The 20,882-nt window shown below is 65.1% G+C and overlaps 3 protein-coding genes across 3 annotated transcripts; 2 read left to right on the forward strand and 1 right to left on the reverse strand.

Moving 5' to 3' along the window:
• Positions 1 to 452: 452 nt before the first annotated feature.
• LOC137158269 (mesoderm posterior protein 1-like) lies at positions 453 to 1,946 on the forward strand. The gene is made up of 2 exons (XM_067556055.1): positions 453 to 1,280; positions 1,893 to 1,946. Exons 1-2 carry the CDS (start codon positions 453 to 455, stop codon positions 1,944 to 1,946), a joined length of 882 nt encoding a protein of 293 aa, XP_067412156.1.
• A 5,051-nt stretch (positions 1,947 to 6,997) lies between these two features.
• On the forward strand, positions 6,998 to 9,460 carry LOC137158288 (gonadotropin-releasing hormone II receptor-like). The gene is made up of 3 exons (XM_067556080.1): positions 6,998 to 7,531; positions 8,173 to 8,377; positions 9,000 to 9,460. Exons 1-3 carry the CDS (start codon positions 6,998 to 7,000, stop codon positions 9,458 to 9,460), a joined length of 1,200 nt encoding a protein of 399 aa, XP_067412181.1.
• A 5,899-nt stretch (positions 9,461 to 15,359) lies between these two features.
• Positions 15,360 to 20,076, reverse strand: TMED3 (transmembrane p24 trafficking protein 3). The gene is made up of 3 exons (XM_067556081.1): positions 19,870 to 20,076; positions 18,453 to 18,698; positions 15,360 to 16,818 (listed from the first exon to the last, which is right to left on the reverse strand). Exons 1-3 carry the CDS (start codon positions 20,050 to 20,052, stop codon positions 16,582 to 16,584), a joined length of 666 nt encoding a protein of 221 aa, XP_067412182.1. The 5' UTR covers positions 20,053 to 20,076; the 3' UTR covers positions 15,360 to 16,581.
• Between the last annotated feature and the right edge of the window lie 806 nt (positions 20,077 to 20,882).

Raw genomic sequence — 20,882 nt, forward strand, 5'->3', positions numbered from 1 at the left:
TGGGCTCCCAGGGTCTCTTCCCAGCTGGGTGACCGTGGGGCTCTGTCCTCCCCGTGTAACGGGGCCGCTGGCACTGCCCCACGGGAACCCACCCGCTGCGCCCTGCTGCGTCCTGGGCAGTGGGGTTCACGCTGCCCCCTCTGAGGGGGGCATCCGCACAGAGCTGCCCTGGGCCCTTGCCATCCCTCCAGGCCCCGGCTGCAAGGCCCGGGGTACCTGCAGCTGGGACTCAGTGGGGTGAGGGAGCTTTCACGCGCGAGGCAGCCCCACCCCGGCGGGGGGAAGATTCCACACCCCAGCTGGTTCAGAGCAGCGCTCCAGAGGCCCCCAGCCCCCAGGGCTTTGATGTGCTGATGGGGCCGGCAGAGGTGCCACTTCACACCTCCGGCCGCAGCATAAAGCTCAGGCTGCTGCACTCTCCCGCCAGACGCAGCCCGAGGAGCCCGGACGCCATGGCCAGCTCGCCCGCCCAGCTCCTGTCCCAGGATCTCCTGCTGCTCCCCGGCCAGGCCCTGCTGCAGGAGTGGGGCGGGATGCTCCCCACCACTGAGGGGTACAGCAGCTGCTCCCCAACGCCCTCCACCGACTCCTGCGGCCTCTCGCCCCTGCACCCCCTCTGCCCGGCCCCCCCAGAGCCCTGCAGCAGCTGCTCCGCAGCCCCCGGCCCGGGGCTGGCTCCGAGACGCAGGGCTGGCCTGGGTCCGGCACACGGGAGCCGGAAGGGCAGCCGGGGCAGGGCCGGTGGCGGGCAGAGGCAGAGCGCCAGCGAGCGGGAGAAGCTGCGCATGAGGAACCTGTCCAAGGCGCTGCACACCCTGCGCCGCTACCTGCCCCCCTCGGTGGCGCCGGCCGGCCAGAGCCTGACCAAGATCGAGACCCTGCGCCTGGCCAGCCGCTACATCTCCCACCTGGCGGAGCTGCTGGGCCTCAGCGAGGAGACGCTGGCCCAGAGGAGGGAGGGCCCACGCCGGCGCTGCCACCTGTGCCCCGAAGGGCTGGGCTGCTGCCAGGCCAGGACCCCTGTCCTCCGGGCAGCATCTCCAGCCCAGCGGGAAGGGTCCCCCGCGGGCACAGAGTCCTGGGTGTCGCCCACCTACTGCCCTGCCGCTGCGACGCCCCCCGAGCTGCACGGGGCACTCAGCACAGACCCAGCCCCCTGGCTGTCGCCCCCTTACTGCCCTGCCGCTGCGCCGCCAGCAGAGCCACACGGGGCCTGGAGCCCAGATGCGGGGCCAACGCTGCTGCCAGCTGAGTTTGCAGACATGGGCCTGTCGTCCCAGGTACGTTCGCTCCCTGCCCCTTCGTCAGCCTCGCTCCGCGTTTCCCCGGGCAGAGTGACTCCCTGGCTGGTACCGAGCTGTCCGCTTGCTCTGACGCTCTGACCCCTGCCCTCGGCCAGGTCTCTCCCCACAGGCGCAAGGCCGCTGGGCTCCCCGGCGCACTTGGCAGGGTGCCGCGTGAGATGCAGGCTGGGGGCTGAGCCCTGGCTTCCTCTGAGAATCAGGTGCTCCCCAGATTCCTGGCCACTTGCAATCCCCCTAGCCCAGGTCCTTCGAGCAGGGCAGTGCATTACCCGGGTGGCAGGGCTGGGGTGCGCTGGAGCGGGGCAAGGCTTTCCAGGAGTGCCGTCAGCACAGCTGAGCCTGGCTGGGGGGGTTCTCATCCCCAGGGCTTCGCCAGACCCCAGACCACCCCCTTTCCCGGCCCTGGCAGGAGCCAGCTTCAGCAAACAGCTCAGTGCCTTCACTCCAGCTGGTGCCAGGGGCTCGCTGGACCTGCCCTGCATAGTGCCCGTCTGTGCCCGCCCGGGGCAGTTTGGGGGGGGCTGTCAGCGGCTGAGACTGGCCGTGGCAGGCACTCAGGACTGACTTGGCCTGTGCTCCTCTCTGCAGGATCTCTCTGGGGAGCTCTTCTCACTCCTGGAGGCCCTGCTGCCCCACGACTGACCGCGCGGCCCCGGCTTCCCGCCAGCCAGAGGAACAAGCCTGAGGAGCAGCCGGCGGCAGAGCACGTCCTCATGGGCCCCAGCATCCCGACGGCTGGAGCCCCGCGTGCCGGGCCAGCGAGGGCCGCACGCCCGAGAGGAACGCCGCCCCAGACCGACCGGCGCTGCCCCAGACGCGCCCCCTGCCAGGGACAATGCAGCTGGTGTGGCCATGCAGGCACGGCTCACAGCTGGGGGCAGGGGTGGGAGGGGAGGGTATTTATGGAGTTCTCCGGGGGGGACAGGAGCCGAAGAGCTCCGAGCTGTTGTGATGCTGTCCCTGAATAAACCGCTCTCTGGGATGACCTGCCGCCTCTTGCCGCATTGGGCCCCGGGGGAGCGAAGGGGGAGCGAAGGGGGAGCCGGGACGGACCAACAGGCGTCTCCACTTCCGCCTCCTAGCCAGCACTCGGGCACTGGGGTGGGAGCCGGACGCCTGGGTTCTCTCCTGGCTTGGCCCCCGGGCTCACACCCCGGCGGTGGGCTCCGTGCCGAGCCCCTGGGTGGGTAGACAGCGATGCCCTCTCTTGGCCCAGCTGTCCTGCTGGGGCTCTGGGGAGTGGGGCGGGCTCCAGGCCGGCCCCCCTGGGGGAGGGGAGCTGTGGCTGGAGGGGGGGGCTGCTGAGGACGGGGCTGGGAGGAAATGCCAGACCAGCCCTTCGACCAGCTGTGCGGGGCTCCTCAGGGCAGCTGCTGGACGGGTGAGGGGGACCTGTGAGCCCATGGCATCAGCAGGGGCACTGGGTGGGGGGCCCACCATGCTGGGGCAGCCCCGGGGCAGGGAAGGCGGCGCCGTGGAGGCCAGTGCCCCCGTTGGGGGTGGGGATGTGGCCCCTGCTCTCCTCCCTGCCCCGGCCGGAGGGAGCGCTGCATGGGCCCCACAACAGTCCCAGCTCTGCAAGTGGTCTGAGGCACCCCCAGCAGCTGCCTGTGCCGTGGCTGCCTGCCCGTCCCCGGGGCGGGGCATGGGCTAGTGCGCAGGGCCTGCCCACACGTGGCCTGGCTGCTGGGGCGTAGCCCTGGGTGGGCAAGCTCAGCCCGGCCCGTGTCCTGCCCCAGGTCCTCTGCGGCTCATCTCCTGGGGCCTCACCAGAGTCCACTGGCTGCAGGATGCTTCTGAGCTTCCTGTTCCAACATGCTGCCTCATTTTGTGGCTGCGTCCCACCCCAGAGGTGGCTGCATTCCATGAGGGGCGAGTGAGCCCAGGGTATGGGCTGGACAGCCCCTTGGGACGGAGGCTGTGGGGCTAGTTACACAGGGTACCAATGGGACAGGAAAAGGGTGCCAGGCCCAGCTGGTGTGGAGGGCAGGGGGAAGAGAAAGTCGGACAGAAGAGGATCAGGCGTCAGCTCCAGATAATAGCTGGGGGGGCCCATCCCCTGGGCAGGGGGGTCCCAGTTCAAACTCGCTCCTCTGCCAGCTGCCATGGCCGGGAAGGCAGGGCCTCTCTGTACCCGGTTAGGGGAGGCTGGACACAGCTGCTGTGTGTGAATGCAGCCAGGTGCAGAAACCCCCCGTGCAGGAGGCAGCCGCCTGTGGGGTGGGTGGCAAAGTCCCCTCTCCCAGTGGCCCGCAGGCAGTGGGGCAGCCCAGCCCTGCGCTCTGGTGGTCCACGGCTCGTTGCAGTTACCAGGGTCCCCAAGCCCCCCGCCCAGGTCAGAGCTGGGCAGCCGTGTTTCCCTGCTCCCCCCGCCACCAGGGCTGGGCTGTGGGGCGAAGCGGGGCCTAGGGGAGTTGGGATCCTGGCCTGCACGGGCTCCTGAGCCCAGGTCCCAGCGAGGGGGGACGGGGGGGGGGGCGGCTGTGGGGCGGCTCCACTCAGGCGTGCATGGGGCCTGTGGCCTTCCCCCGTCTCGGGCCGTTGGGAGAGGCCGTGACAGGGAGGGTGCTAATGGGAATTGACAGGGGGATGCTAATAGACCAGGGAGGCTCCGTCTCCGCCCCCTCGGCAGGCTCTGGGGCAGGGGGTCGGGCAGCTAATGAGCCCCACTTATCTGTGAAGTGACTTGCTAATAGCATTAATTCCTTCTGCGGGGGGGACGCTGCCTTTGAGATGCAAAGCGGCCCCCTTGGTGTGGTGCCAAGGCCTAGCTCACACAGGCCACGCTGCCTCCCCCCCGGCCTGTGCTCCTGCGGGCGCCCTGCGTGGCCCCTCGGCCCCGGTGCCAGGCTGCAGCCCGCTGACTCTTCGGACGCGTGCCATGTGCGAGCGGCCTTGCGCCGGGGGCGCTTGGCCTGGAGGGGACAACGCCGGGCCCCAGGCACCGCGGGCCATGGGGTGGGGGGAGTTCATGGCTCAGCCCCCTCTGGGCACTGGGTGATTGAACCCTCCGAGTGCAGAGATCTGGGGGGCTGGCGAGGCTGCAGCTGTCCCCGGGGCTGGGGATGCTCCCTGGGTGGCCAGGGGCTGACACTAGAGAGCCGTCTGTGAGGAGCGAGGTCCGGCTGCTGGGCCGGTGCTGTGCCGGGGCTCGGCCTGCGGCGCGGATGCAGGGTGCTGCCCTGGCAGCATTGGGCGTTCCTGGGGGACGGGGTGCAGAGCGGCCCCCTGCCCAGTGCCGCTGCCCGCTAGCTGCCAGGGACCCCATGGTGCCAGCCTGTGGGTGCCTGTCCGCTTCGTCCCCCTGGGGCAGGGTTGGTACCTGGCACCTGGACCCGAGCGGATGCAAACACCCTGAGAGGCGGAAGGTTTCCAGCCCCTCGTCTGCCCAGGGCTTTGGGCTCGCTCTGGAGGGAGGTGCTATAACGAGAGGCCAGCGGGTATTGTATGGGGCTGCTCGTATGGCGCCAGGCCTGGCCACAGGCCAGCAATGGAGGCTGCCCAGCCAGGCCACCAGCTTCTGGCAGGTCGTGGTGGGAGAGGCGCGTGTGTGAGCATGGAGGAGAGTGTGCGCCTGCGCCTGTGCCGCTGTGTGGGGCACGTCTGCCTGGGAGTGCGAGCGCGTGTGTGTGTGTGTGTGTGAGGGTGTGCCTGCAGGCGCCTCAGGGTCAGTGCATGTCTGTCAGTGAGTGCACGTGTGAGTGAGTGCACGTGTGACCGTGCGTGTGGGTGAGTGCACGTGTGGGTGTGTGCCGCGCGGGGGATGGGGGAACAAAGCCTTTTAAACACACGTTTATTACATCAAGAAGCAACATGAGCCGTCAAGGGCATCTCGTCGATCAGCTGCGTCAGCGTCTCCACATCACGTGGGGGGCAGGTGGCAGAGTGACGGCAGCGTCTCCCCCCACCCAGCCCCGGGCCTGCTGGAACCGGCGTCGGAGGGGAGGCTGCCCGTGGGGCAGGGCCAGCGGCTGGCTCGCTGCCGCGGGGCTGCAGTGCGGCTGCTAAGGCAGAGGGCGGCTCCGGGCACTGAGCTGTACCCGACACAGCCACGCCGAGCCACGCCGAGCAGTGCAGGCGCCCCGTGCGGGGCGTTCGTGGCTGCAGGTGAGGACCGGCGGAGGGGTGGCCTGGGGCCCGGCTCCTTGTTCTCTGGGGCTTGCAGAGCCACGTCTGCCTGCTGTCAGAGCCGGGAGGGAGGCCCTGGGCATGGGGCAGGGCAAGGCTGGGCAGGCGGCACCAAGCGTGAGCCCCTCGCACGAGCCGTGGGTCTGTGCGGGCTGGGTGCAGCGAGCCGGGGGGCTGCACGGCCCCACAACCGCCTCAGCAGGGGTCTGGGTGGGCTCGGCCCCCAGCACGTCAGTGCGGCTCCCGGCGTGACGTCCCCTCCCCGGGCACGAAGGTGGGCACAACAGCGTGTGCCGCCGGGGGCAGGCCATGTGCCGGCGCGCCAGAGAGCGTGGCACGTGGCACCGAGGCTGCGCGGCCACGTAGCTCACAGACACCTGGGACGACTGCCTGCCCGTGCCAGCCTCGGGGGGCAGGGCCCCGGGTGCGAGGAGGGGGCCAGGCGCAGCCCCTGCCTGGCTGAACAGAGGCTGATTGCTGCTGACCCCACTACCCCCCACGCTCCCCCAGGGGCCAGCCTGGGCCCACCGTGGAGAGCTGCCCCGGAGCAGAGGGCAGTGTTGGGGGGTCCCTCTGCACCCCAGTGCTGCGGTTTAAGGGGGCTGCTGTGGCCAGAGTTGCACTGCTGTTCGTGGAGCAGGCTGGCCGAGGCAGGCCGGGTCCCGCCGGGGCGGGTTCTGGAAGGTGGGACATGCAGCGCCGGTGCCAGCGCCATGCTCCCCCGCTGAGCGTCGGCTGGAGCCCATCACTGTGGTGTCTGGGCTTGTGGCACAGACAGGCAGGAACGAGGGAAGCAGGTGCTCGTGGGAAGGGAGGCGAAGCTGTGCCTGGCCCTGCTGGGGGGAGAGCAGCCTGCGGGGCTCGGCGGATCTGCAGGGAGAGCGCTCCACCACGGGGGCCTGGCCCGCCCGTGCGGCCCCACGCCAGGGGCTCCAGAGCCTGCCCGCGTCCCCACCGGCCTCTCCCCGTCTGAGCTCGCAGCCCCCTCCAGAGCCCTGCGCCCCAGCCGGGGCTCTCTGGAGACTGCTGGGAAGTGCCCCGGCTGGCGCTGGGGAGCCCGGCGCCCTGGGTCATCCAGCCAGGCGCTGGGGGACTAGCAGAGACCACTAGCCGGTGGGGCAGGGGGACTGTGCACACGGCAGCACCGAGCGGCCTGGCCCACTGCCCTGGGCTGGGCGTCTGGTGTCCCCTGAGGGCAGGGCACCAAGCTAGGGGGGTGGTCGGGGTCCCTGGGCTGCCACTCCACCGCCTGCTGAGCTCCGCTGCCCCCAGCGCCAGGCCGACCGTGCAGGATGAGGGGGACCTCTGCACCCCTCCCGGCCGTGCCAGACCCCGGCAGGCTGCCTCTGGCCGGGGCTCGGCCCCATAAGGAGGTGCCCTTTGCCTGGCCCAGCGCCTGGGACACTGCCTGGCACCTGGGCCCGGCCCCATGGGCAGGGGGCTCTGTGTGGTTGGGGCTACCTGAGGGGGGTCACACTCACCCGGGAGAGCGGGCGCTGACCCTGTCTGTCTGTCTGTCCATCTGTCACAGCAGGAGGAGCCGCCGGGCCCCGCGTGCCCCTGCGATGAATGCCAGCCAGGGAGGGGGCCTGGGGCCCTGCAGCAGCCTCCCGCCCCCCGAGGGAAGCTGGGACTGGGACCTGTGGGCCAACGGGAGCGAGGGGGCCCTGGCGCTGCCCACCTTCTCCCCCGCCGCCAAGGCCCGCGTCATCCTCACCTTCATCCTCCTGGCCCTCGCGGCCGCCGGCAACCTGGCGGTGCTGTGGGCGGGCGCGGGCGGGCGGCGCGGGAAGCTCTCCCACGTCCGCCTGCTCCTGCTGCACCTGGCGGGGGCCGACCTGCTGGTCACCTTCGTGGTGATGCCGCTGGACGCCGCCTGGAACGTCACGGTGCAGTGGCGGGCGGGGGACCTGGCCTGCCGCCTCCTCATGTACCTCAAGCTGCTGGCCATGTACGCCTCGGCCTTCGTCACCGTGGTCATCAGCCTGGACCGCCAGGCCGCCGTCCTGCGCCCACTGGCCCTCGCCCAGGCCCAGAGGAGGAACCGCCTCATGCTGTACGCGGCCTGGATGCTGAGCGCGGGGCTCTCCGTGCCGCAGGTACCCGCCCGCCCCCAGGGACCCCCCCTGCAGGGACCCACCCCCCAGGGACCTGCCACCTCCCCTGCACGTACCCACCTCCCTGCAGGGACCCGCTGCCCCCCACCCCCTGTAGGGATCTGACCTCCCACACGTACTCGCCCCTCTGCAGGGACCCCCCCCCCCAAGGGACCTGCCCCACCCCAGGTACCCGCCGCCCCCCACAGGTACCTGCCCCGCGCTGGCCGCTGAGGACTTCGAGCCGTTCTGCAGCAGGGATGGGGTGCCAGTAGGGCCCCAGACGTGTGAGCCGGGGGTGGGGGCGTGCAGGGCGGGGGAAGGGGTGGGGTGCAGGGGAGCTCTCTCGTGTGGGTCCCCACTGCACGGCATTCCCGGCGGCCGGCTCTCCAGAGCTGGGCTCTGGTGGGCAGGGCGCAGGCCCCCATCTCCCTGGCGCGGCTTGGCCCAGAGGGCGTGTGGGAGCTGGGACAGCCGCTGAGCATCCTGCCCATGGTGTCGAGCTCGGTGCACGTCGGTGTGCTGGCACCCGCCTGGGATTGGCTGGGGCTGGGCGGGGGGAGCCAGCACAGCCCGCTCCCTGGCTCACGCTGGCCGGGCATGGTCCCGGGTGCCAGGGCCGAGCTCTCCTCTTGCTCTTCCAGCTGTTCCTGTTCCACACGGTCACGGTCGGCCCCCTGCAGAACTTCACGCAGTGCACCACGCAGGGCAGCTTCCCCCAGCGCTGGCAGGAGACGGCCTACAACATGCTGACCTTCGCCGGCCTCTTCCTGCTGCCGCTGCTCATCATGGTCTGCTGCTACTCCCGCATCCTGCTGGAGATCTCCCGCCGTATGGGCACCCGCCCGTGTGAGTGCCTGCCCGCGGCCCCGGGAGACGGGCCATGCCCCTACGCTGCCCAGGGAGGGCAGGGCTGGCGTGGACGGAGGAAATGGGGGAGGCCTGCGGCTCCCACGCCGTGTCACTGGGAGCGTGTCGGCGACGTGGAGCAGACCTTGCGGGAGGGCCCCGGGGTGCGTGGGGCTGGAGGTAGCTGGTGGAAGCTGTGGAGGGGCTGTGGGGTGTCTGGGAGGCAGATGGGGCTGTGGGGGCTGGGGAGAAGCTGCGGGGGGCTTTGGGTGGGCCCGGAGGCACATGAGGGGCATGGTGTGAGTTGGACCGGGCTCTCGTTCCAGAGTCAGGCCCAAGGTCCCCGGCCCGAGGCTCTTCCATGGGGCCAGCTTTCCCAGAGCGCTCGCTGCCCCCCGCCTGGAGCCGTGCAGCGAGCTGGGCCCGGGGCGCCCGGCTCCCTGTGGACGGCCGGGGCCAGCTGCGGCGCTGGGAACGCTGACAGTGTGGGCACCCTGCCCAGGGCCCGCAGCAGGGGGGATCGGGGCCCTGCTTCGCGGGCGCCGGGGTTTGCCAGCTGCACCCTGTGACTCACATGGCCGCGGCCGCCCGGCCCCCTCACAGCCCCGCCCTGTCGCCCTAGTGCCCTCCAAGGAGATGCCCCTGCGCCGCTCCCAGAACAACATCCCGCGGGCGCGGCTGCGCGTGCTGAAGCTGAGCCTGGTCATCGTCAGTTCCTTCATCGTGTGCTGGGCGCCCTACTACCTGCTGGGGCTCTGGTACTGGTTCTGCCCCCGGGCCATGGAGCAGCAGGTCTCGCAGTCCCTCACCCACATCCTCTTCCTCTTCGGCCTCCTCAACGCCTGCCTGGACCCCCTCACCTACGGCCTCTTCGCCATGCCCTTCCACAGGGGGCTGGGGTGCTGCTGGCCGAGCGGGCCCAGAGCGGGGCCCGAGCCTGCGCCCTGCTCCCCGGCCACTGCATCCTCCCGCTGCTCCGCCACCTCCTGCCACGCCAGGAGGGGCGCCACGCTGACCGAGACGCCCGGGGCCCCGACCGACCTGGGCAATGGGACCAGCAGCGTCGACAGCAGCTGCCTGTGAGGCCACGGCCGGCGGGGCCCTGGGGGCAGCTTGGGGGGCGCTGGCGCTGCCGTTGTGCCCCGCTCACCCTGGGGCCGCGAGGGGTCAGAGCACCGCGGCCGGAGAAGGGCCCCTCGGGCTGACACTCAAGGGCACTGGTGGGCTCAGGGCAGGGCAAGCCAGGCAAGTCTGCCCCTGGGCTTCCCAGGCGCCCCCCAGATGCCTGGCTTCATGGCAACAGCTCCAGGGTCAGCCATCGGCATGCTGAGCAGGGCCACGAGGGGAGAGCAGGCTGCCTTGGTGGCTGCCATCTGTGGCGTGGGCTCTGGAGCGGGATGGGACACGCAGCACGGCCAGGAGGTGGGTCGTGGCTGGGCTGGGCTGGGCTGGGCTGACCCGGGAGGTTCTGGACCCGGTTACCTGTCCCCAGCACCCGGTAGGGCCTCACTCTGCTCCTGAGACGGGTCCCAAAGGGCCCGTCTCCCGGATGACTGGCTGGAGTGTGGCCAGCTCGGCACCACAGCAGCCTGTGCGTCACCGGCTGGCCTTGCTGCGTATCTGAGCCGGCACAGCCAGCACTCACTGCCGGAGACCAGCTAATCCCCAGGGCCTTGGCACACGCACCAGCAGGCAGAACCTGCTCCTGGATCAGGGGCTCCACTCACGCTCCCCTGGTTCCTGCTGGCCTCAGGGCCAGGCGGAGTGGGTGGAAGAGCTGTCCCGGGTCCCAGGCCATTCGCCTGCCAGCACGTGGGGGCGAAAGAGCCCCTGGCTGCAGGGCCTGGGAGGAGAGAGGTGGGGGGCAGGCAGGGAGGATGGGTCGGCCACGGCTCATGTAGCCGCTGCTTTCCCGGCAGGGCTGATGGTGCAAGGAGAGGCGACAAGGGAGCAAACCAGCCCCCCTTTCTGGTGCCCCGCCCCATCCCCACCCCGGTGTCCAGGCTGCGTGGGGACATGGCTGCCCATCTCCTCAGGCTCACTCATGACGAGGCTTCTGCAGCACCTTGCTCGCGTCGGGCGCCGGGGCGGGGATGGAGCTGGAGATCATGGAGGCTGGCGGGAGCTGGGGGGCAGAGATGGGGGTGCCGTGGCCATGTAGCCCGTGGCAGTGGGGCTCAGGGGATGTGCTACTCTGGCATTCCCAGGCGCTCTTGGCACCTTCTTCCATGTGCGCTTGGTGTCCCGGTCTGCTGTGACGCTGGCAGCCCAGGTGCCAGCTCATGCCAGGTGCCCGTGTCTCAGTGGCACCATGAGCAGTACACAGCTGGGGTCAGCCCGGCTCCGCTGGGGCTAGCGGTGTTACACCAGGCGCCAGCGTGACGCGGGGCTGTTTGGCGTTTAGGCTTTATTGAAAGCTGGCGAGGGGCTGCAGCATTAGTCTCACCTCCAGCAGCTGTCTCCATGTCACCACTTGTGTTGCTTTCCCCCTCCTCTGAAGTCATGCACGTGGATTCCTCCCGTCAGCCACATTTGCAGCTAAGAACACAGGGCAGGAGGGGGGTAAAAACCCCAGACAAGAACCTCTCCTCTCTCTTGCTTGGACTCTGGCCTCTGGCAGGGGTTTCTAGGCATCAGCGAGTGATCCCCAGCTGCTTAGCTTGGGTTAGCCTTAAAGTACAAATACGGCTTGTGGGTTATGGAAGCTTCTATTATCTTTTGTAATTTAGGACTGTTCCGTGTGTGTGTGTGTGTGTGTGTGTGTGTGTTTGTGTGTGTGTGTGTTTTCATCTGCTTGACCCTCATCAAGAACTCGCTGGTTTCCTTTTCCTAGGTCACAAATCTTTGCACAGTTTATTAGTGGCTCGGCTACTAGCGCTGTCTTTGGTGAGAGATGTGAGGTGCACTTGACCTGGAGGAAGTGACCTGAACGTTGCTGTGAGTCTGGGCGTACGGGCCCGTCTGTCGCAAGGGCGGCTCAGCTGGGTGGCGAGGTAGCTCACGGTGCCCAAGGGACCCGGCGGTGGCTCCACGTCCAGGCTGTCACTGTGCCTGAGGGGTTCACACTTGGTGACTGGTGGGTGCAATGTCAGCACAGCACTCCCCGCCAGCCTGGGGTTTGTGCCTGCGTCCTGTCAGCCTGCCCCGAGGCTGGGCTGGTGCCGCGCTCTGGGGCAAAGGGGGCAAGCGCCCAGGGGCTTGGCAATTTAAAAGGGCCCAGGTCTCTTCCAGGTGCAGCCCCGCCCACACTCCAGCCCTGCTCCATCTTGGGCCCTGTCCGGCCCTGCTGCATGCTGCCCGCCATGTCACTCCTCCCCCCAGCCGCCCCACCCTCACTCGCCGCCTGGGGGAAGGGGAGTGTGGGAGAGAGGAGGGGGACCAAGCGGGGGGGCACAGCAGTGAGTGGGCAGAGCAGGGCGGGGCCTGTGGTGGAGCAGGGGCAGGGCTGCGGGTGGAAGAGGCTGGACGGGACTGTTCTGCCCCAGGGCCCAGGATTGCTGTCAGTTGGTCTCCTCTGGAGTCAGGGCAGGCAGCGTTGCCTGGACCCGCTGCTCGCCGCAGCCTCTGTCACTGCCAGGCTGCTAGTCCGCACAGGGCTGGCACGGGAGCAGGGCTCAGCGGCGGGTGCTGGCAGCAAATCGCCCCTTTGCGCCATGCACTCCACGGGTTCCCTGGGCTGCCCTGGCGCCCTGCAGCGTGCCGGCAGTGGTCTGCAAGCCCTCTGTGATTTACATCCTGACTGCCCCGGAGACGGGAAACGGAGGAGATGGGAGAACATGAGAGAGATGTTGTACAGGGCAGGGGGCATGTGTTTTGCCCGTGGAGTCCAGCCTCCCTCCCCCTGGCAGGTAGATTTAAGAAAACTGGGAACACATGGAACCATAGCAATGTGGGGCTGGAAGGGACCTTGAGAGCTCATCACGTCCAGCCCCTTGCACCAAGGCAGGACCAAGTAAACCTAGACCAGCCCTGACGGGGGTTTGTCTAACCCGTTCTTAAAAACCTCCCGTGCCGGGGATTCCACGACCGCCCTGGGAAGCCGATGTGAGGCTGGCAAACCAGGGGCCGGCTCTTGCCAAGGCTTTAGGCCTCCGCTGAGCACTGACGCGGTCATTGCAGGAAACCCGTCCAGCTCCGTGTGTGTTAGCATGCTTACAGGGTGTCTAGTGTCTAGTCTCTGTGGAATGCTCATCAATGGCTGCCTGCACTAACCGCACCTGTACTGCCGTTCTCACGTGCTGTGAGGCACTAGCGACGGGTTTTGCTTTATGGCTGAAAGCGTTTGCTCTGCACCTGCGGCCCCCGTCCGGAGGGGTTGTCTCCGAACCAGCGAGGCCTGTCCTAAGGAAACACACTGCGAAGACTTGCCAACTGCCCCGCACACCCACTGCATAGAGAAGGGCTCTGGAGGAAGGAAATAAAACGCAGCTGACGACATTGTTTCTTCTCTCTGTTGCTGTTTGGAGTCTCACAAGGCTGGAGCTACAAACTAAAAGCAGAGACCCCCAGGTCGACCTCGGTTAGCCTGACAGACATGCCATCGGCCCCAGCCTGCAGCTGTGCATGGGATTCTTCCGTCCGAAGGGCAGGACTCTGCACTTGTCCTTGTTGCACCTCATCAGATTTCTTTTGGCCCAAGTCTCCCATTTGTCTAGGTCACTTCCTCCCTGTAGCCTACCAGGTACCGGGCTTCCCTGCTGCCATGTGGCCCTGCACTGGTGGGAGGGTTTTGTCCCCACCTCCACCCAGCACATCTCTTCAACAGCCAGGGGGTCTCGGCTCGCCTTGGCCACTGGGGACGTCTTAGTGAGGTTCAGGCCACGTAGGCGGGACTCAGCCATGCCCAGCATTTGACGGCAGCTTGAAAAGAAACTGGACTCAGATCACCCCTAGGGGCCCAGGCTGCAGTGGGTCGGGGAGCTCCCTGCCTGGGCAGGGTTCAAAGGCAGATACCGAAGGCTTTCCCGTGGGGCAGGGTCTGAGCCCCAAACCCTCCCTGAGAAAGTGCTGATGAGGTGGGAAAGCTCTCACGTTGGGTTTGTAAAACCCTCCCTCGGGAGCCAGGGGCGAGCCAGTCAGGGCAGCTGGAAAGGGTTCTGCTCCTGAGCTCCCGTGGAGAGCTGGGCGCCAGAGATGGCAGAACTGGGCTAGAGACAGGCTCAAATCCATGGCCCATGGTTCCCTCTGCTGCCCCCCTGCGGTAATGCCAAATGGGGACTGGTTCTGCTACCATTTATGCTTGTAATCCAGAGTCACTGCTGAAGTCAGGGGGCCAGATTCTCAGCGGTTTATTCAGCCCAGCTTCAGCAGTGTAGTCAGGGGGATTATGCTGATTGCGAGCAGCTGTGGAGCTTGCCTGGCCTCACCCAGCCAGTGAAAGCAAGATGGGAATCAGGTGGCGTGATTTAAGTGCAGGATGGCTGGGTGCTCTGGGGAGAGCACAGACGGTGCACCCTGAGCAGTGAGTCACACACAACTGCTGGGGTCCTGCAGGAACAGCCCTTGGGTTGCCAGAGGCAGGAAGGTGCAGCTGGTAGGAAATATGTTTTGTTTATGGCTTCCTAGAAGGGTGTGACAAACAGCTCACAAAGGTGGGCTGCCAGGGCCGTGGCTGACTGTGCCCCCTGTGAGGAGAACAAGCTCTCTGACTGGCTTTTAGTGGCGCATACCGTGCAGCGCTTGGGTGGACCGTGTGTCTGATCAGTGGTGAAAGCAAGCTGTGGTCTCGTGGGTTTATTAAGAAGTGGCAAAGGTAGCATGCAGAGGTGTCTCTTCTGCTGAGGAAAGTAATTGCAATTCTGATTTCCTCCCTCCCCTCCCCTCCCCTCCCTGTCTGGGCGGTCGGGACAATGCTGGCCTCTCCCAGCGTCTTGCACAACAGCCTGAGCTGCTGGCAGCTAGAGTTGGTTTTGTTGCTGGTATTAAAGCATAGTGGTTAGATCACGGGCCCTCTCCTGGGACAATGACTGGCCTGGCCTGGGCCCTGGGACTACTGCTGTGTGTTCTGAGGCACTACCAGGGACTTAGCCCAGGCCTCGCTGTCTGAGCAGAGCGAGCGGCTGTTCCCATGTGCTGGGCTAGGGAAGGTGTCTGGATTATTCCACTGGGGATGGCATTGGGGGCAGGGCTTGGCAGCCCTAGATTCATAGAGAGCAAGGCCAAAAGGGACCCTGTGATCCTCTCGTCTGACCCTGTGTATCACCCAGCAGAGACCTGTCCCAAATCCTCCGAGACCAGATCGCCCAGCAAAATGCCTCATCTTCACTGAAAAATTGCCCACGCTGGAGAATCCACCAAGACCCTTGGGAAATCATTCAGGGGCTAATTACCCTTGCAAACATACACTCCCTTCCCCTGGGAGCCCTCCTGGTTAACGTCTTGTGTTCTTAAAGGCCATGCCTCAGGGCTTCCGCTGGTCCCGGCAATGGCTGGAACGGATTCCTCTGTTCACCCTAAGGGGCGTGTGTTTCACCTTCCTTCCCCTGAGCCGTGCTGATCTATTGCCGGCATGGGGCACGGGGCTGGGACACGGAACAGGAAGGCCCCTGGCTCTCCGTGGCAGTGAGCGCTCTCTCTCTCGGGCTGGGCTGGCTGGTTTTAGGTCACCTGCTCAGGGTCTGACTTGTCCCCACATGTGGGTCTGGAAGGGATTTTCCCCAGGTCAGAGGGAGGGGTTCACCTTCCTATGCAGCATGTGGGCAGGGGTCACTTGCCAGGATTATCTGGGTGTATCTCAGTTGTTTCCCTGGCACCCCAGGTGCCTGGGGCATTGGTGCAGCTTGGTCCTGCCTATTCTCTGCCTCTGGCACGTAAGAGCCTCGTCTCCTGTGCTCTGTGGCACTTTGGGCTCTGTTGGGTTAGTGGGTGCCAGGGGCCAGTAATACACAGGAGGTCAGACTAGATGATTGAACAGTCTCTTCTGGCCATAAACTGTCTGGGGCCATAGGATCCGTTTAACACAAAGAAGCAAGGAGGGAGCCAGTTGTACCGAGCCTCTCATGATATTTGGCATTTTTATTTAAGGCCCAGCTCCTGGAGTCCTGGGATTATGGGAGAATTTCAGCTTCCCTTTTATTTAAAAAAAGAAAAGGTTTTTAGCCTTCTTGGTTGCAGAGAAAAGCTTGAAAACGTGACCTGAGAGCAAGCAAAAGGCAGGGCAAGAAAAGAACCAGACATCTGTTTTAACAAACTCATGAGCTTCTGAGGCCTGACTCAAGACTTTTGAACCCCTGGGGGTGGCAGCACTAAGCCAATGGCTGCCAGCAGGTGTGCAGAACAAGCGCTGGTCACGCCACCTGTCGTGGGCACATGGCAAAATCATATGGTGCACAGGGAGCAGGGCACAAGGACATGCCCCGGGGATCTCGCAACTTCGGGCTCCAACTCCAGAGTATCTGAGGGGGCCTGTCCCATTGGCAGCAGGAGTCATAGCTCCCGCAGCCTGCTATGGGTAAACCCCTGGACCCCTGGCGGCAGCAGCCTGAGCTGGGGGCACTCCCTGGAATTAGGCAGCGTTTGGGGACCCCTCGGGAGCCAGTGGGGTTGCAGTGACTCCTCCTAGCTCTGTCCTGGCCAGGCCTCCTCCTGCTTCATTGCAGATGTGTTGCAGCTCAGCTACACTGCTGCATTTTGGGATTCCCAGTGCACCTGGCACGACTGCAGCCTCCTTGGCGCACACTCTCCCCACGCTGGCCTGGCCCTGCGCTCTGTGCTGGGGAACGTGTGCCCCTCCGTGGGCTCTGTGCTGCATGCTCTGGCTGCATGTTGCTGATACACCTGGCTATGAAGATGAGGGTCACAAACAAGAATCCATCAAGGCAACTAATTGCAGTGAACCCTGTGCTAATCTGTCCCCCCTCAATCACAGCTCAGCTGCACGGAGAGCCCCTGCATGCCCATGAAGTTGCATTGCATCCTGGGGCCGCCCCTAACACAGCCAGGGAGGGGGCAATGGTTATTAACAGCTGTCACTCCATTAGAATTGCTGGCTGGGTGACTGTTTCCCCAAAGCCTTGGGCCTCATTCTCTTTCTGCTCCCTGTCCCCATGTGCCAGCCCGTCCCCACACACCAGTCCCTCAGCAGCATGTAGCAAAAACCTCCACCGTCTCCACTGTGAGCCATGCGCCCATTGCATGGCCACCCCCCTCCCCCTCCCCACCCCCACTCCCACTCGGTGCCACGGCCCAGGAGCAACTCTGGCTTTCTAGGTGCTGACTGCGCCAGTGGTCTGTCTCGTCTCTGTAAAGAAACTCTTGAGCAGCATCACTTGGCTGACGCTGACCACGAGGAGGAGGAGGGTCTCCCCCACAGACCAGTAGGAGACGTGGTTGTTCAGATCTTCAGCCCGGTTCCGGTCCTGTGCCTCCCGCAGCCGGTAATGAGTCTGGGAGTCGATCACTGTATTTAAAGCTTCGTGAATCGTGACGCAGGCAGATTCCATCTGGGGAAATAAACAAACATCACTTTGTACCTTTGTACCGGCATCATTCCACATGGCGGGGCCTGGCCTGGGACAATCCATGTGTCTGCGGCTAGTTGCTATATTTTGAGGCAGGAGTAAAATATCACTTTCACGCATCAGAGAGGTGCTGACACTTCATGGGACAGCACCATACTGTGCAACAGACAACAGGACTGCACCGGAGTGGCTGAGGAACGAGTCTTTGGCTAAAGACAGTGGTTTTCAACCATGAAATCATTAGGAAAGGGATAGATAATAAGACCAAAAATATCGTATTGCCTCTTTATAAATCCATGGTACACCCACACCTCGAATGCTGTGTGCAGAGCTGGTCGCCCCAACTTTAAAAATATCGATTGGAATTGGCAAAGGTACCGAAAAGGGCAACAAAAATGATCAGGGGAATGGAACAGTTTCCATGTGAGGCGAGATTAATAAGACTGGGACTTCTCAGCATGGAAAAGAGACGACTAAGGGGACATGTAGAGGTCTATAAATCATGAGTGGTGTGGAGAAAGTGAATAAGGACGTGTTAGTTACTCATAACACAAGAACTAGGGGTCACCAAATGCAACTGAACGGGCAGCAGGATTAAAATGAAGAAAAGGCAGTATTTCTTCACACAACACTCAGTCAACCTTTGCCAGAGGATGCTGTGAAGGCCAAGACTATAATGGGCTTCAAAAAAGAACTAGAGAAGTTCATGGAGGACAGGGCCATCAATGGCTGTTAGCCAGGAAAGGCAGGGATGCAAAACCATGCTCTGAAGTGTCCCTAGCCTCTGTTTGCCAGAAGCTGGGAATGGGCGACAGGATGGATCACTTGATGAGCTGTTCTGTTCATTCCCTCTGAAGCACCTGGCGTTGGCCACTGTTGGCAGACAGGCTGCTGGGCTAGATGGACCCTTGGTTCGACCCAATCTGGCCATTATGTTCTTAAAGTGGTCTCAGATTTTGGGTGCCCAACCTGAGGAGGTAGTGGGGCCTGATTCTGCAGGTGCTTTGCACCCAGAGCTCTCCAGCTGAAGTCAGTGGGTGCTGATTAGGCCCAGGCATGAAGGGGTTGAAACCTCAGAAATGGAGGTACCCTAACGCCACTCATGACAAGGTGGGCCCAGGCTGCGTGGGTGGATCTATGTACAGGTATGGACAGAGACTCTGTGAGCACAGTCTGTCTATTTGGAGATCAGCCCACGCTAACCCATGGACCCAAAGACCTCTTCCACCCCCACCACCCCAAAACCGCCAGCTCAGGGCAGGTTTGATCTGGATCTGAATTGCGTGGGCTGGGCCGGCCTTTCCTTTACTTGGGACCATGCCTCATTTTCTACAGCACATTTCCTTTTTCTACGCCAGCTGCAGTCTTCCTTTCTGCAGGAACAGAGCGCTGCGTTATCCTGCACCAGGCAGTACAGTTACCCTGGGGGCTGGAAGTTCTGCTTTTAGCCGAGCACCGAAGTGACCACAGGACAAGCCACGACCTGACCGTTTCTTTCTCAACCGTGGCCATGCTTTACCAGCATCTAACTGCCGAAGGCCTGTGCTGTTCTACCACGAGAGAGCTAGGAAACTACCCCGTTCCTATGCAACAGAGGTGAGCTGAGCCAGACTGACCTGTGTCAAGGCAGTGACCCTGTTCATGTCTGGGAGAATCGGGGGCTCATCTCCAACTTGAAAGTCAAAGTAGACCGTTTTGTGTGAAAAAGTGGAGAATTCGTTGCTGAAGCAAAACGTGTAGACGCCTGTGACTTCGGCTCGATGGGGGAAGCTATCATACTGCTTCTTCGATTCTTTGTAAAGGGTCTTGCCGTTGGGATCTTCCACGTAGCAGTCTACGTCATAATGGCCCCCTGTGATCACCTGTGAAAGAGAACATGCCTGTCACTTCTGGGGAATGAACCTAGGGCCACACTAATGTCCTAGCTGGGCCTGTCTCCTGAAGATCTCAGTGTGAATTGCAGACGGTGAATCTCCTACTGCCCCAGGAGATGAGTCAACATGCCTCTTCCCATGTTACCGGTGGGGAAATCAAGGCAGGGCGAAGTTAAGGCTGAAATTAGGTTTGAGAAGAGGAGCTACCGTTCTCTGTCTGCTCTCGAGCAGAGCTTCCCCCGTCTGTATTTCCCCGAGGCTGCAGGGCCTCTCACACCAGTGCCTGGCTCTGCATCACGCCTGTTCTGTTTGCAGACCTGTCCCTGTCTGGCTCTGGCCCTTGAGACTGAGGGAAAAGGCCCACACGCATCCCTGAAGCGGGGAGAGATTTTGTAGCTTTCACGACTATTCCTATAGCAGTATTTGTTGCTTGGCAGCTGTGACCTAAGAAGTGGGTGTCTCCAGTGGCACCCAGCTTCCATTTCCACAGTGTTGGGCCAGGCCCCTGGTGGTAAAATAAAGAGGCGGATGTTAATGACTTAAAGCATCGCCCAGTGCCCGGAGCATTTCAGCCACCTGGCAACCCCTAGCAACCGCTACTTTAAATCCACCTCCTGTTTCCTCCCTCGGTGTGTGAGGCCCGGCCAAGGACTATTGCAGAGGGGTGGAGCGGGGGCTCCTGTCGGTTCTGCAGGGCTCTGGCTGTGTGAGTACGGGCAAATCACTCTCAGCCCAGCTCAGGGAGGGCGTTCGATCTGTGCCCGCCTGACCTCCTCTCCTAGGGCATTTTGGGGACAGCCCCAGCCCCTGAGCTGTGCAGGCCCCAAGCTGTGACCGAGGGACAGGCCGGGAGGGCGGTTATGGGGGGCTGGGTGGGTTTGTTTCCCTTCTCCTGTCACTGGACCAAGCTGGCCCCTGCCCGTGCCCGTGCCAGGCCAGACTGGACCGCTGCACCCGGCCAAGGGGCAGATCCGGGGCTGCTCCGGGCCAGGCCGGCGGGGAGGCTGGGGGCCGAGCCGGGCCGGGCCGGGCGGTACCTGTCTAGGGAGCTCCCGGCCGGGGCTGGGGCAACTCCGCAGGGGAGCCCGGTCCCTCTGCGGCGGGGACCCCTCGCCGCCCGCCCGCCCCGGCCCCTCGCCGCCGCCCCGGCCCCCGGTACCTGGTAGTCCAACGAGAACTTGGCGCCGCGCTCCAGCGGCTGGTGGAAGCACTGGCGGGCGCTGTCGGGCAGCTCGAAGGTCAGCTCGGCGCCGCCGGCCCGGCCCGCCCGCAGCAGCAGCAGCAGCAGCAGCAGCAGGAGCCCGCACAGCGCCCGCGCCCGGCCGCCCGCCCCCGGCCCCATCCCGGCCCGGCCCGGCCCGACGGGGCAGCCGCGAGGCGGCCTGGGGCTGAGCCGGCGGCGGGCGGGGACTCGGGCAGGAAGCGCCGCTTCCGGGCCGCCCGGCTCCGCCCGCGCGCAGCAGCCGTGGCTCGGGGGGGCCGGGCCGGGCCGGGCCGTGGGGGGGCGGCGCGGGGCTCCGGGGCCCGCTGGCGGCCTTGGCAGCTCTGCTCCCGGCCAGCTGCTCTCCTGCCCCCGCCGGCTGTCAGCTGCCGGCCGGGACCGCCCGACCCGGGGCTGGGGGGAGCCGCTACCTTCCCCCGCCAGCTGCAGCCGGGGGGGCGTTACTGCCACCCCCCAACGCCCGCAGCCCTGAGCCTGCTGCCCACCGCTTCCCGCAGCTGTGCCCTGCCCCAGGATGGCACCGAACGCGGGGCGGTGGGCGAGTGGCGCGGGGGGAACCCAGCCCAGCCGAGCCAGCCCGGCCTGTCCCGGCTCTGCTCCCCGCCGCTCCTGGTGCTGTGTCCGAGGGATCCTCTGCTTTCAGGCAGGGCCGGACCCCGGCCTACCACTGCCAGGGGCTCTCCCGGGCCTGGCACCGCTCCCAGCCCCGAGGGGACAGTGGGGGGCTGGTGCGCCCCTGCCCGCCGGGGCACGGGCCATGCGCAGCACTTCTTGGCCGACTGCGGAGCGCGTGTTTGCAGGACCGGGAGAGTTGCCCCCCCCCGCGCCCCCCACAAGGGGATACGCTGGTAAGCGCTGCAGGGCTGGCCCCCTGCTCTTTCCTCGCCTTCCCCCAGTCGCAGCTGCGGCTGGTAAGGGCAGGATTTTGCCCCCAGGTAAACTCCCTGGCT

Source organism: Emydura macquarii, unplaced genomic scaffold (genome assembly GCF_026122565.2).
Source record: "Emydura macquarii macquarii isolate MOO-44397 ecotype Brisbane River unplaced genomic scaffold, CSIRO-AGI_Emac_v2 contig_1644, whole genome shotgun sequence".
Classification (NCBI taxonomy): domain Eukaryota; kingdom Metazoa; phylum Chordata; order Testudines; family Chelidae; genus Emydura; species Emydura macquarii.